At 52.8% G+C, this 12,759-nt stretch overlaps 1 protein-coding gene across 1 annotated transcript in view; it reads left to right on the top strand.

Moving 5' to 3' along the window:
• Window positions 1-12,622, top strand: part of FAT2 (FAT atypical cadherin 2) — an 87,687-nt gene extending 75,065 nt beyond the window's left edge. The window contains exons 21-24 of the mRNA XM_012740882.3: window positions 876-1,317; window positions 2,154-2,307; window positions 4,519-4,976; window positions 5,954-12,622. Coding sequence (XP_012596336.2) covers window positions 876-1,317; window positions 2,154-2,307; window positions 4,519-4,976; window positions 5,954-6,486 — 1,587 coding nt within the window. The 3' untranslated portion in view covers window positions 6,487-12,622. The remainder of the gene's footprint in view (window positions 1-875; window positions 1,318-2,153; window positions 2,308-4,518; window positions 4,977-5,953) is intronic.
• The last annotated feature ends 137 nt before the right edge of the window (window positions 12,623-12,759 follow it).

The following is a 12,759-nucleotide window of genomic DNA, read 5'->3' as shown; positions in this document are numbered from 1 at the left end:
GCAAAACTCCTCTGTGTATTTGTGAGAAAACAAGGGTAAAAAAGGCAAACAAAGTCTTAGGATTATTATCAAGTAGTTTTTTCTTACAGATCCCCCCCAAAAGTCTTGGAGACCCACTTTGAGAACTGCTGAACTGTTGAGTAAGAAAGCGGGAAAGAGGGAAGTTTTTTGAATCTCCGAAGGCCAGTGCTTACAAGGCCTGTGAAGAAGAATCTAAAACACAGGGTCGTTTTTTTTTTTTTTTTTTTTTTTGAGACAGAGTCCCGCTTTGTTGCCCAGGCTAGAGTGAGTGCCGTGGCATCAGCCTAGCTCACAGCAACCTCAAACTCCTGGGCTCAAGCAATCCTCCTGCCTCAGCCTCCCAAGTAGCTGGGACTACAGGCATGCGCCACCATACCCGGCTAATTTTTTCTATATATATTAGTTGGCCGATTAATTTCTTTCTATTTATAGTAGAGATGGGGTCTCACTCTTGCTCAGGCTGGTTTCGAACTCCTGACCTCAAGCAATCCGCCCACCTCGGCCTCCCAGAGTGCTAGGATTACAGGCGTGAACCACTGCGCCCGGCCAAACACAGGGTCTTGATCAGCAAGGCATCTCTGGGCCTCAGTTTCCTCATGTGGGAAATAGAAATGTCACCCACACCCAGACCCTCCCATAGAGTGTGGTGAGGCCCAAATGAGACCATAGACAGGAGAGGACTTTGAGGGCTTTTATGCTGTACAGATGCAATGTCTAAAACAGCCTTGAAAATCTCCGAACACTATCCCTCCTACCCATGAAAATACAAACAACATTCTTTGAACTGGCAGCCTGTTAGCAGGTTCACAGGGACTTCCTGGCTTTGCTGATGGCTGTTTGGGTTTTCTTTGCAGCTGGCCAAGGGGGTGCCCCAGCTAGAATACCACTGTTCAGGAGGTTACTATGGAAACCTCTCCTCCCGGCGCCATGTGAATGACCAAGAGTGGCACTCCATCCTGGTGGAGCAGATGGACACCTCCATTCGCCTGTTGGTTGACAATGTGGGCGACGCTTTCCTTGTGGTCCCAGAGAACTGCTGGAGTCCGAGGCCTGAAAGACACCTGGTGCTGGGCGGGCTCGTCCTCTCGCCTTCTCCCTCAAACGTCTCCCAGGGCTTCGAAGGCTGCCTGGATGCTGTCTTGGTCAACGGAGAGGCACTGGAGCTGCTGTCCCAGGGCAAGACAGCGGCAGGCTCGCTGGAGACACAGGCCCTGACCCAGTGCTGCCTCCACAGTGACGACTGCGTCCAGAACCCGTGTCTCAATGGGGGGAAGTGCTCGCAGGCCCCCGGGGCAGGTAAGGGCGTGGGCGGGGGCTGGCCCCCAGGTCTACCCTGGAAGACTCTTTGGAGGACCCTGACATGTTGACCTGACACTCATATGTCACCGTAGAGCTTACAAGCAAGTTCCTTTACCACAGCCCCATGATGGGGGAAGGAGGAAGAGAGCCCCGTTTTACAGCTCAGGAACCTGCTGGGCGGGAAGCGATGCCCAGAGAGGGAAAGGAGCTGTCTAAGGCCACGTGGCTCTTAGGTGGGAGGGGTGTGTTAGGATGGAGGTCTCAGTGGAGAACTCCCCCGTCCGGATTCCACATGTCCCTCTCTTCCCCTCACTATCCTGTGAGTAGCAGCTTGGGATCTGCTAGGTCTACACTGGGGGAAGCCAGGAGTCTTCCTTCTCCCTTAATAAAACCTTTGTTTCTAATTTTTTGGGGATACGGGTGGACACAAGTGGGGACATTGGGTACAGAGAATTGACTTAATCACACACCTTAGTGTCATCACTAGTCCATGCAAAGTCTCTTCCTCATTCCCCTTTAACCTGTACTCCACTCCCTTCCCCTCCCCCAACTCTAGAGGCAAACATTTAAAGTTTTTGAATGAGTTCTTGCAAAATGCATATTATTGTTTTTCACATGCTTGAATTTTTGATTTATGTAAGCGGTATATAATTGTTTACACTTTCACTCAGCAACATATTTTTAAGATCTGGCGCGGCGCTGGGCACAGAGGAGGCCTTCAACAAGTCAGTGGTGGCCGAGTGGCCGTGTGAACGTGTGGATCTGCACACGTGCCAATACCTCCCCTAAGTGCTAGGCCAGCGTGCTCCTCACCCTCCTCCTCTTCCTCCCAGGCTACATCTGCAGGTGTCCCCCCCAGTTCTCTGGGAAGCACTGTGAACGAGGAAGGGAGAACTGCACTTCTGCACCTTGCCTGGAAGGTGGAACTTGCCTGTCCTCCCCTGAAGGAGCTTCCTGTAACTGCCCTCACCCTTACACGGGGGACAGGTGAGTTCAGCAGAGGCCGCCTGCCACTGGGTGTGGCACCATTAGGGAATGACCTGTGCACTCTGACCTCTGGAAAGGCTAGTGGGAGGCAAGGAGCTGAGTGCTCCAGAGACCGCACCTTTAGGCCTTTTGCACATGTGAAGTCTCCCTCCACCCACCTGCATCGGAATGCTTTGGGAGGAGGGAGACTTCCCCAGCCCTATTATGAACCTATTGAGTTGGACTCAGGAGTTGAGGCTTACAAATCTGCACTTTTTCTTTTCTTTTTTTTTTGAGACAGAGTCTCACTCTGTTTCCTGGGCTAGAGTGTGGTGGCATCAGCCTAGCTCACAGCAACCTCGAACTCCTGGGCTCAAGTGACCCTGCCTCAGCCTCCCGAGTAGCTGGGACTACAGGCACGCGCCACTGCGCTGCCCAGCTAATTTTTTCTATTTTTAATTGTTTGGCTAATTTCTTTCTATTTATAGTAGAGACTGGGTCTCGCTCTTGCTCAGGCTGGTCTCAAACTCTTGAGCTCAAGCAATCCTCCTGCCTCGGCCTCCCAAAGTGCCAGGATTACAGGCATGAGCCACCGCGCCTGGCCCGAATCTGTACTTTTAACTGGCTCCTCAGGTCATTCTGAGCTTTGCTGCAGTCTGAATATTGCTGAGGATCTTGTTCTCTTATGCTGGGCTTCCCAGAAAGTGGCCTGGGGACAGTGATTCCTCGTAGTATCACTAGGAGGTGATGTGTCTGCTTACCCACCGCAAGCTGTGTGAGCCTTGTGCCATGCAGGGCCATAGAAGGTGCAAGGGAAAAAGAATCATTCCTAGAATCCTAGAGGTAAAGAGACTTTGGCAGTTATCTGGTTTTATGGCTCCCAAACTTGAGCACCTTTAAAAAAAAATCATGAGGGAGACGTGAAAAAAATATAGATTCCTGTACCCAACCTACACCAAGTAAATCAGAATCTCCAAGAATGGGCCTGGATTCTATTTTTAACAAGCTCCCAAGGGATCCCCTTGCTATCAGCCTGGGTATAAGAGTGTGGGGCGCAGTGTCAACGCCATTACAAGTTGGCGCCTGTTTCCGGCTTTGCCTAGAGCAGCTAACAAGTTCAGCGCACGCATAATTGTCGGTTGCCCTGTGGCGCGAGAATGCAAACAAAGGGTCCTGATATGGGCTAATGCTTTAGTGGCTCGACAGTTGAGCGGCCTATCGCAGCTTAGGGGTTGTACTTCTGGGGTATATAGCGGCCTGCGCGCTGCCGGGCTGGGTCTTTCGCATCATGTAAGTCTAAAGAAAACCCCATTAAAGCACGGTCAAAAAAACTCCTGTTGCCGCGTCTTCCTTGCTGGCAAGGCGGGCGCGACATAAGAGCCAGTGATTGAGTCTACCCACTCATTGTACAGATGGAGAAACTGAGGCCCAGAGAGGGAAAGGGCTTGCCCAAGATTACCCGGTGTGTTGATGATCCAAGTCCTTTTTCTCAGCAACTGGCATTTTCTGCCCTACTTCCTGCCCTACTTTGCAGTAGGGAATGGTATCTATCCATCCATTCTATCGGGGATGAAATTTCGGGCACTGGGAAATGATGTTTAGCACTTAAGTGGGACGGAGGAAGCTTTCCCAGTATCCCTCACAAGTACATAAAGGAGGGGACAGAAGTGTCCTGGGAGTGTTACACCATGGAAGGCCAGGCTGGAGGTGCCCTGGGAGGTCATATAGTTTCAAGTGCTTTCCCTGAGACAGTTTAGGGTGGCTGATGTGCGCAGGACCCTGTTGGGCTCCTGTGACCTCCTAGTGAAGAGCAGCAGGTAACCTTGGTGCCTGGTTACCGTTGCTGGGCAACTGCTGACTTGTATCTGGGACCCTGACGTGACTGCCGTGTGTGCCAGGCCTCTGCTGCAGCAGTACGGGGGGAAAGCTGACCTCCCTGGTGGAGAGTATGGCTAATGCCCAGATCTCATCGGTGGGAAACAATAGTCATGCCCTGAACCCAGATCCTCACAGTCACAGACGAGGGCCATACTTTACTGGTAGAAGAGGGAAAGTTCTGATGTTGATAAGTTTCATAGTGTGTGTGTGTGTGTGTGTGTGTGTGTGTGTGTGTGTAGAATGGGAGAGGGTGAGCTTGAGGGCAGAGGCCTCTAGCCCACAGGTGTTTGTAAGAGGGGACATGGAAAGGGCAGCATAATGCCTCAGCCCCTGACTGATTCTCTGTCTCTACAGGTGTGAAATGGAGGCTCGGGGATGCTCAGAAGGGCACTGCCTGGTCACTCCCGAGATCACAAGGGGGGACTGGGGACAGCAGGAGTTACTGATCATCGTGGTGGCTGTAGCCCTCATTGTCATGAGCACCGCTGGGCTTCTCTTCTACTGCCGCCGCTGCAAGTCTCACAAGCCTGTGGCCATGGAGGACCCAGACCTCCTGGCCAGGAGCGTTGGTGTTGACACCCAGCCCATGCCTGCCATCGAGCTCAACCCACTGGGCACCGGCTCCTGCAACAACTTGAACCAACTGGAGCCCAGCAAGACCTCCCTTCCGAATGAGCTCGTCACATTTGGAGCCAACTCTAAGCAACGTCCGGTGGTCTGCAGTGTGCCTCCCAGACTTCCCCCCACCGCAGTCCCTTCCCATTCCAGCAATGAGTCCATCATCAAGAGAACCTGGTCAGGCGAGGAGATGGGTCAGTACCACTGGAGGCCCTTAGCCTCTGGGATGGATGGGAGGGGGTGTCTCCTGACTCAGGGTCTGTGGCTCATTCTGTTGCACCACGATCCCCTCTTCTAAATTCCATGTCCCTCCATGAGATTGATGTTCATGGCAGGAACTTGTAGACCCTGGATAAGGTTGGGTAGAATCTCTGGAATGGAAAGGGGACTCGTGCACATCTGTGCTTTTCTGGGAAGGGAGAGAGAAGCAGTGGCCCAGGCTTCTGGTTGCCCAGTCTGGAGGTGCAGCAGCCTCAGGCCAGACCTGGCAGGCCTAGTGGAGGGAACTTCACCCTCCTCTAGTCTCTGGCTCAAAAGAAGGTGAATTTGTGAAGCATTGCATATTTTCTGGCATATTCACTAATAGTTACAACAAATATTTTCATTCTTCATTGAGTGGGGTCCATAAAGATGAAGTGACTTGTTCCAACTCACCCAATAGCAGACACAGGGCTAGGACACAGGGCTGTTCCCACCCATAGCAGACACAGGGCTAGGACCAAGGACTCTGGTCATCTGATTTCCAGGCCACATCTCATTTCATCGCTCTCTGTGATAGCACTGTCACACCTCCAAGTCCAAACTGTGTGTCTCCTTCAGTTAACGAGAAGAAACGCCCACCAGTAGGACTTGGGCTGGGGTTGCCATGCCCAGCATAGAGTGGGCTGCTCGGAGCCACCCACGTCTTCCCTGTTCACTGACCCCCAGCTCAATGGCAGAGATGTGCAGGATGGGTGGGCTTTGGCTTAATCTCTAGCCTTGAACTTGCCCCTACCGGATTCTATGTATCAACCTTAAGCTGCCAAACACAATGTGCACAGATGGGCCGCATACCCACCCACGCCCGGGGCCATTTCCACCACATGCTAAGTTATATATAGCAGCTACAGGGCCAGATGGAGCCTTCTCCAGGGGAACTCCGCACTCACCCCATCTTGCTGTTCCCTTTCAGCGTACCCAGGCAGAGCCATGGTCTGGCCCCCTACCTACTCCAGGAAGGACGGCTGGGCATACCCGCACTCTGCAGTGACCCAGGGCCCTCTGCCACCCTCGCCTCACCGCCACTCCACCCCAGCAGCGATGCCGGAGCCCGCTGGCCTCTATGGGGGCTTCCCCTTCCCCCTGGAGGTGGAGAACAAGCGAGCACCTCTCCCGCCCCGTTACAGCAACCAGAACCTGGAAGACCTGATGCCCCCACGGCCCCCCAGCCCCCGGGAGCGCCTGCTGGCCCCCTGTCTCAACGAGTACACAGCCATCAGCTACTACCACTCGCAGTTCCGGCAGGGCGGGCCAGGGCCCTGCCTGGCAGAGGGCGGCTACAAGGGGGTGAGCATGCGGCTCAGCCGGGCCGGCCCCTCTTATGCTGACTGCGAGGCAGAGGGGGTGCCCCTAGGAGGCCGGGGCCAGCCCCGGGCACCCCCCAACTATGAGGGCTCTGACATGGTGGAGAGTGACTACGGGAGCTGTGAGGAGGTCATGTTCTAGCTCCCCGTTCTCAGAGCAGGGCAGGTGGGAGGCCAAGGGCTTGGCACCTTCTTCCTGTCTCGCCGGCAGTGAGCGGAGAGTGGCTGGGAGAGTGGGAGGGAAGCCCCCACCCCCAGTCCAGGCTGCCGTCCCATGACATGTGCTCTTCGGGTCCCCCAGCTAGTCCCCGAGGGTGGAGGGAAGCTGAGGGGGGAGCTCCAGAAACAGTGCAGGGCCCCCAGGAGAGGGGGATGCATAGAGCAGTTACTGGGAAAGCCAGGAGCACCTGAGTCCTGGGGAGGGCGAGAGGCAGGCCGTCCCCCGGTCTGGCAGGCGGGCGGGGCCTGAACAGCCGTGCTCGGTAGGCTCTGGGACAGTTCTTCCACCTGCCCACGGCGCCATTGTGGAGCAGGCGGGATCGTGCCTGACAGGCAGGCAACCACTACCCCTGCCACAGAGACGCGCTAGAGAGGCCACTCAGTGCCCCCCGGGAGCTGAGAGGCAGGCAGCGGGCGAGCAGGCACAAAGCCACCTGTGCGCCCTGCCTGGTTCATGCATCTGTCTGTCAAGTGCCAGGCACTGCACTGGGGACCGGGGATAAGGGCGACACCGGCTCTGGGAGCATCACCTGGGCCTCGTCTTCCCGAGGTCCTGCTCCTCCAGCCCAGATTCAGAGCAACTCACCCACCTCCGGAAGTCACACGACTTTGCACCAGCCAGGGCCTGCCAGGATTCTGCGTAGCCCTGAACTCTCCTTCGTTAGAGAATTCAGACCTCACGGAACTCTGGGTTCTTCATCCCCAGGTTCCCAGGCACCTTTGGCCAAAGGCAGGAAGGAAATAATTCTTCATTTAAAAAATTCTTAGGCACTTTTCAACCTTGCTGTCTGGATGAGTTTCCCCAAATGGACTTTTCTTCTCTGGACACAAGGAACTCAGAACTGCCACTCGGGGCAGGGCAGAGGCAGGCAGAGGGACAGCAGAGTGTCCAGGCTGGACGCCCTGCCCTCTCGGGGCCCTGCGGCTCAGACGCCTGCCAGTCAAGTGTTACCTGCAGTGACTCAGCCCTATGCATGGAGGGTCAATGTGGGCACGTGTCTACACATGTGGGTGCCCATGTACAGTACGTGTGTACACATGTGTAGAGTGTATGTAGCGAGGAGTGGTGGGGACCAGGAGCCACGGTGGCTTCTGGTGGCCTCACGCTTCCTCCCCCGGTCCACTGCCTTTTCACGTGTGCTGTTTCTGGAGACAAAAGTCAAAGGAAGAGCAATGGACACTCACCCACAGGGCTGCTGAGCGGCGCCAGGGAGCCGTGTGGGCGAGGGCCCCTTTGTGTGAGTGGCTGCGGCTGTGCGCGTGACTGTGAGCACAAGTGACAGGACGCATGGTTTCATTGGTCATTTGAGTTTTTTTTTTTTAACAATAAAGTATCTTTTTTACTGTTATTTTCTGGGTCACTTAGCCTGTTTGAGGTTGGCTCAGGGAAACCACAGAAGGATCCACAGGCCCTTCCAAGCCAAGATTCATAGTATCTGGGAGCTCGAAGGGGTCCTAGAGATCACTAAGCACAGGGACTCCCAGCCTGGCAAAGCTACTGAACTAGATTCCTGACCCCTGCTCATCACAAATCAGAACCTCTGGGGCTGGAGCCCAGGAAACTATTGGAAAAATGCCTCCAACTCTGTCTGCAGTGGTTCAAGCCCCTCAGTTTAGACATGGGGAAACTGAGGCTCTGAGTGATGAGTTCACTGACCAGCAGGTTAGCCAGAGGCCCAGGACTAGACTTGGGGATGCCTGCTCCCAGCCAGCACTCTGCACTGCATGGCACTAGTTGGGGCGAGGGGGTTCACCGTCACAGGGTTTGGGAAGCCAGCCCTCCTGGGACCCAGAATCAGCCTGTGGCTGCGACTCCACAGCCCCCCTGTGGCCCAGCTGAACGTGACTTCACTGGGCAGCCACTGGGAAGCCCAGTCCCTGCCGCCACCGAGTCCCCAGTCCAGCCGGGCAGAGGAGGCACATCCGTGGGGGACACCACTGCAGACTGTAGCTCTGGGGTTGGACAGGCTTTTTTGCAAGTCTGTTGCACAGTGTCATCCACTAATTATGTGCATGACAGCCTGGGGGTCTCCGCACAGCACCTGCCTCTCATTCTCCAGGGCAGGCACCCACTCTAGCTGTCACCTCGCTCGCCTGCAGACCCCGCCTTCCCTTTGTCCTCCTGAACCTGCACCTTCATGGACTAGCCACCAGAGGGCGATCGAGACCCGGCTTGCTGAGCCTGGGAGGATGGAAGGTTTTCAGGGCAATCCTCCTATCTCAAGCCACAGGGGCTCTGGTTGCAAACGTCCTGAGTCCACACGGCAGGCAGGAGATTTTACAGGGCAACATCATAACCCTCACTACCATCAGCTGCTACCTCTACTGCCGCCTGTACTGAGCACATGCCATATGTCAGGCGCTGTGCAAGTGCTTAATACTCATAAACCCTCCTGCATACTATCATCTCCATTTACAGATGGAGGAACCCAGGCACAGAGAAATGAAACAGCCTATAATTTACATCAGTAATTCCTGAGCGACAGGGCCAGGATTCCAATCCAGAACTGCCTGGCTCAAGATAAATGCGCTTTACACTTGGGTTCATGAAGCCAAATTACAAATACAGGACACCAGAGGGCCAGCGAATAGCAGCAAGTGCAACTTGGAGGGCTGAGTTCAGAACAAGCCAAAAACATCACGATAATTCTAGGTGGCATTCATAGAGGCAGAATGTCCAGATTTGGGGAGGTGGGAGTCTGCTCACATTAGGGTTCAATTCCAGGCCTCTCCTGTAATCGTCCCAGCTTTGGGGCCAGGCCTTAAAAGTGACACAGCAGCCTTGAGCATGGCTACAGGAGAGTGGCAGGAAGGGAGGGGGCGAGGCGAGGACTTACCCCCACGCCCTGCCCTGGGAGCAGCGGTTTCAGGAGGGAGAGAAGGCCTTTCTAGCAGACAGGGAAAGGCAGCTGGGACTCAGGACAATCGGCACAAGAACTGTGAAACTGCTTCCTGCAGGTGCTCGTGGGTGAGGGAGGTTTGCACAGCTGTCATCCCCTGGGTGTTCTGGAAGGCTTTATGGAAAGGGCAAATGTGTTTTCCCAAAACCAAAGCAGTGCTCTGCGGGGAGACACCTGAGGTCTCAGAGGGAGGCCTGAGGCCCTGGCTAGAATCCCCCGAAAAGCAAGAATCTGGGGTGGAGGAAGGGCAGAGTCTTGGTTTTCAAGCCAGCTAATATTTCAGAAAATGTCTGGTAAGCCCTTCGTGCCTACGAAACATGACACTTTGTAGCATTCTCTCTGACCCTTACAGCAGTCCCTCGAGGCAGGCCTCCCTCCTGAGGCTGCTACAGAGAGGCAGCTGGGGAGGCAGCTGGGGCCTTGGGAAGAACCTGGCTTCTGGGGCCAGAAGGCTCGAGTGTGTGTCCCCAATTCTGCTGCTTGCTGGTTGGTGGCTTGGAACAGTTGCTGAATCCCTTCAACCTTCCCGTTCCAGAAATAATATCAATAATGAAAATAGTCATAATACATTCTCCACCTTCCTTTCTTGGGAAAATGTTACACTTCAGTAGTGTTTCTGCTTTTTAATTCTGTAGTCAACAAAGATTAGTTTTCAAATCTAAGGGGCAGCTCATATGGTCCTGCCATTCCCCTATCCCCCTCCTATGTGACTGTGATGCTACGATACACATACGCTGGGTTTTGCCCATCGTTCCTGGCTCATAACTCCCATAGCCCTTGTTATCTCTCCCCAAGGCAGGCCACAGAAACTAGAAACATACTCGCATCTCCCCCTGCCCTTCTGTCTTGGAGCTGGCCATAAAGAAATTCTCTGACTTACCTTGTCTGATTGTGGGTCATGAGATCCAATTCCAGAGAGGGTCCTGCCCCATGCCCCGGAGGAAGGAATACTGCAGGAGAGGCCAAGAATGTGAACGGACAAGCCTTGCTGGGTTTCCCATCTGTTGGTATTAGAGCACACCCTGTTTGTCCAGTCACAATTTTACACAGTTGCCAATCATGCCTGTCCGGTGAAGTCTCTACAAAAAGCCCAAGAGGACAAGGTTGAGAGAGCTTCCAGGCAGCTGAACACATAGTGGTTCCTGGAGGATAGTGTACCCCAGGAGGACATGGAAGCTTACACCCCCATAGCTCACCCTACACACCCTTCATCTGTGCCCTTTTGTAGTATTCTTCATAATAACTGGTAAATGAATGTGTTTCTCTGTGTTAATCTGAATATTAGCTGCTCTAGCAAGTTAACTGAACCCAAGGGAGAGGTTGTGGGAACCCCAATTTTTGGCCAATCAGAGCACAGGTAAAACAGCCTGGGGCTTGCAACTGGCATTGGAAGTAGGGGGGCAGTCTTGGGGACTGAGCTGTCAACCTGTAGGATACGATGCTATCCCTAGGTAGACAGGATCAGAATTAAATTAGAGGTGTTAACTTAAAAATCACACAAGTATAAATTTGGAAAGGAGAGCTTTATTTCTTATAAAGGGTTACAGCCTGCAAGGTGGCCATCCCGACAGGCAAGGAAGCACAGCCGCAGGCAAAGACCAGGCACTTTGAGAAAGGAAGGGGAATGGCTGGAATTTAAGCTGAAAGGGTTGGCCAAGTATACAACTTCAACAGGTTACAGGAGGAGCTATGAATATTCATGAGGCATGTCCTGACACATGCATACTGGATAAGCATGCATATGACCTCCATATGACCCATGTTCAATCTGGGGTGGAGACTTAACATTTAAATCTATTACAACTAGGCCCCATATGTCAAAAGGCCTTTTCAAGGCACAAGGCACTCAAGTGCACAGCTTCTATTAAACTGGCCAGAACCAGTCCCTGGCCTGAGGACTCTTATCAGGAGAAAGTTCCTGAAATCAGTCTCTTGTTCAATCAAAGCTATAGTTATGGCTCGTGGAACAAGGGGTGAGGGTCAGCGTCTGGGGGTGGATGAGCTGGGATTGATTTAATATTGCTTATCTCAAGGCCAGTGCTTGTTCAGCTGCTAGAGAAAAAGAAAAGCCCTGTAGCAGTCAGAGCATGGTTTATTCTTTAAATGTAGGGAAGTGAGACTTAACTCTTGCCTGGCATGGCCTTAGGATCTGCTTATAATTTGGTATCTTACTGCCATAAAAAAAAAAAAATCAATCCTGTTAGTCTCACAATCTCTATTTTAACATTCATGCCAGTCAGGTGTCATGTCTAAACTACAAAAGGGAGGTGGTACAATGAGCCACGTCTGACTTCTCGTCCATCAGGGCTGGGAAGTCAGCTTTTAAGCTTTCTCTGTTTCAATCGGCTGGGGGTTTAGGATTTTAATTTTAGTTTAGGATACCCAGCTGGTATCTGCTGCAGACTTGCTTGCTGGTGGAGAGAAATCCCCATATATTTTGGGGTCAAAGAAGTCTTCTGTGTTGTTCTACTGAGGGAATAGGAAAAAAGCACTGAGTTGTGTATCTGTTTCACAAAGTGACAAAAAGGGAAGGACAGTCATCTCTTCTGCTGTCCTGTCCTGAAATCAATCTCCACATTTTAATAAAACTAATAAGTATTATCTATTTTTGTCAGAGTTCTTCATAGAAACAAAACCAGTAGGAGACACACACACACACACACACACACACACCCACCCCCCGCTACTGGTATCAAGGAATTGGCTTCCGTAACTGTGGGGGTTAGTCCTAAATTCACAGGGTAGGCCAACAGGCCAGAGACTCTCCAGCAGGAGCTGAGAGTGTGGCTTTGAGGCAGAATTTCTCCTTCAGGGAAACTTCAGTTTTGCTCCAAACGCCTTGACACAGATTGGCTGTGGCCCACCCACATTGTTGAGAATAACCTCTTTTGCTTAAAGGCAACTGATTAGCTATTAACCTCCTTTACAAAACACCTTCCCTGCCACACCGAGATTAATGTTTGAGTGAATAACTAAGTTGACACACAAACCTAGCTACCCCACCTGTTATGTGGGGTCATCTGGTACGCACAGAGGGGGTTGAAAACTCCTACTCAAGTTTTCAAGAGAAGCAGGAGATTTAGGGAGGGGAAGATTGCCTAACAGGAAACAAAAGTCCTGGTCCCTTTCTTCGTGGGCATGTCTTTATTTATTTATTTATTTATTTTGAGGCAGAGTCTCGCTCTGTTGCCCGGGCTAGAGTGCCGTGTCATCTGCCTAGCTCACAGCAACCTCAAACCTGGGCTCAGGCGATCCTCCTGCCTCAGCCTCCAAGTAGCTGGGACTATAGGCATGTA

Source organism: Microcebus murinus, chromosome 21 (assembly GCF_040939455.1).
Source record: "Microcebus murinus isolate Inina chromosome 21, M.murinus_Inina_mat1.0, whole genome shotgun sequence".
In the NCBI taxonomy this organism is placed as follows: domain Eukaryota; kingdom Metazoa; phylum Chordata; class Mammalia; order Primates; family Cheirogaleidae; genus Microcebus; species Microcebus murinus.
Note: the sequence above shows the minus strand (reverse complement) of the source record. Positions and strands in the feature narration are given on the sequence as shown.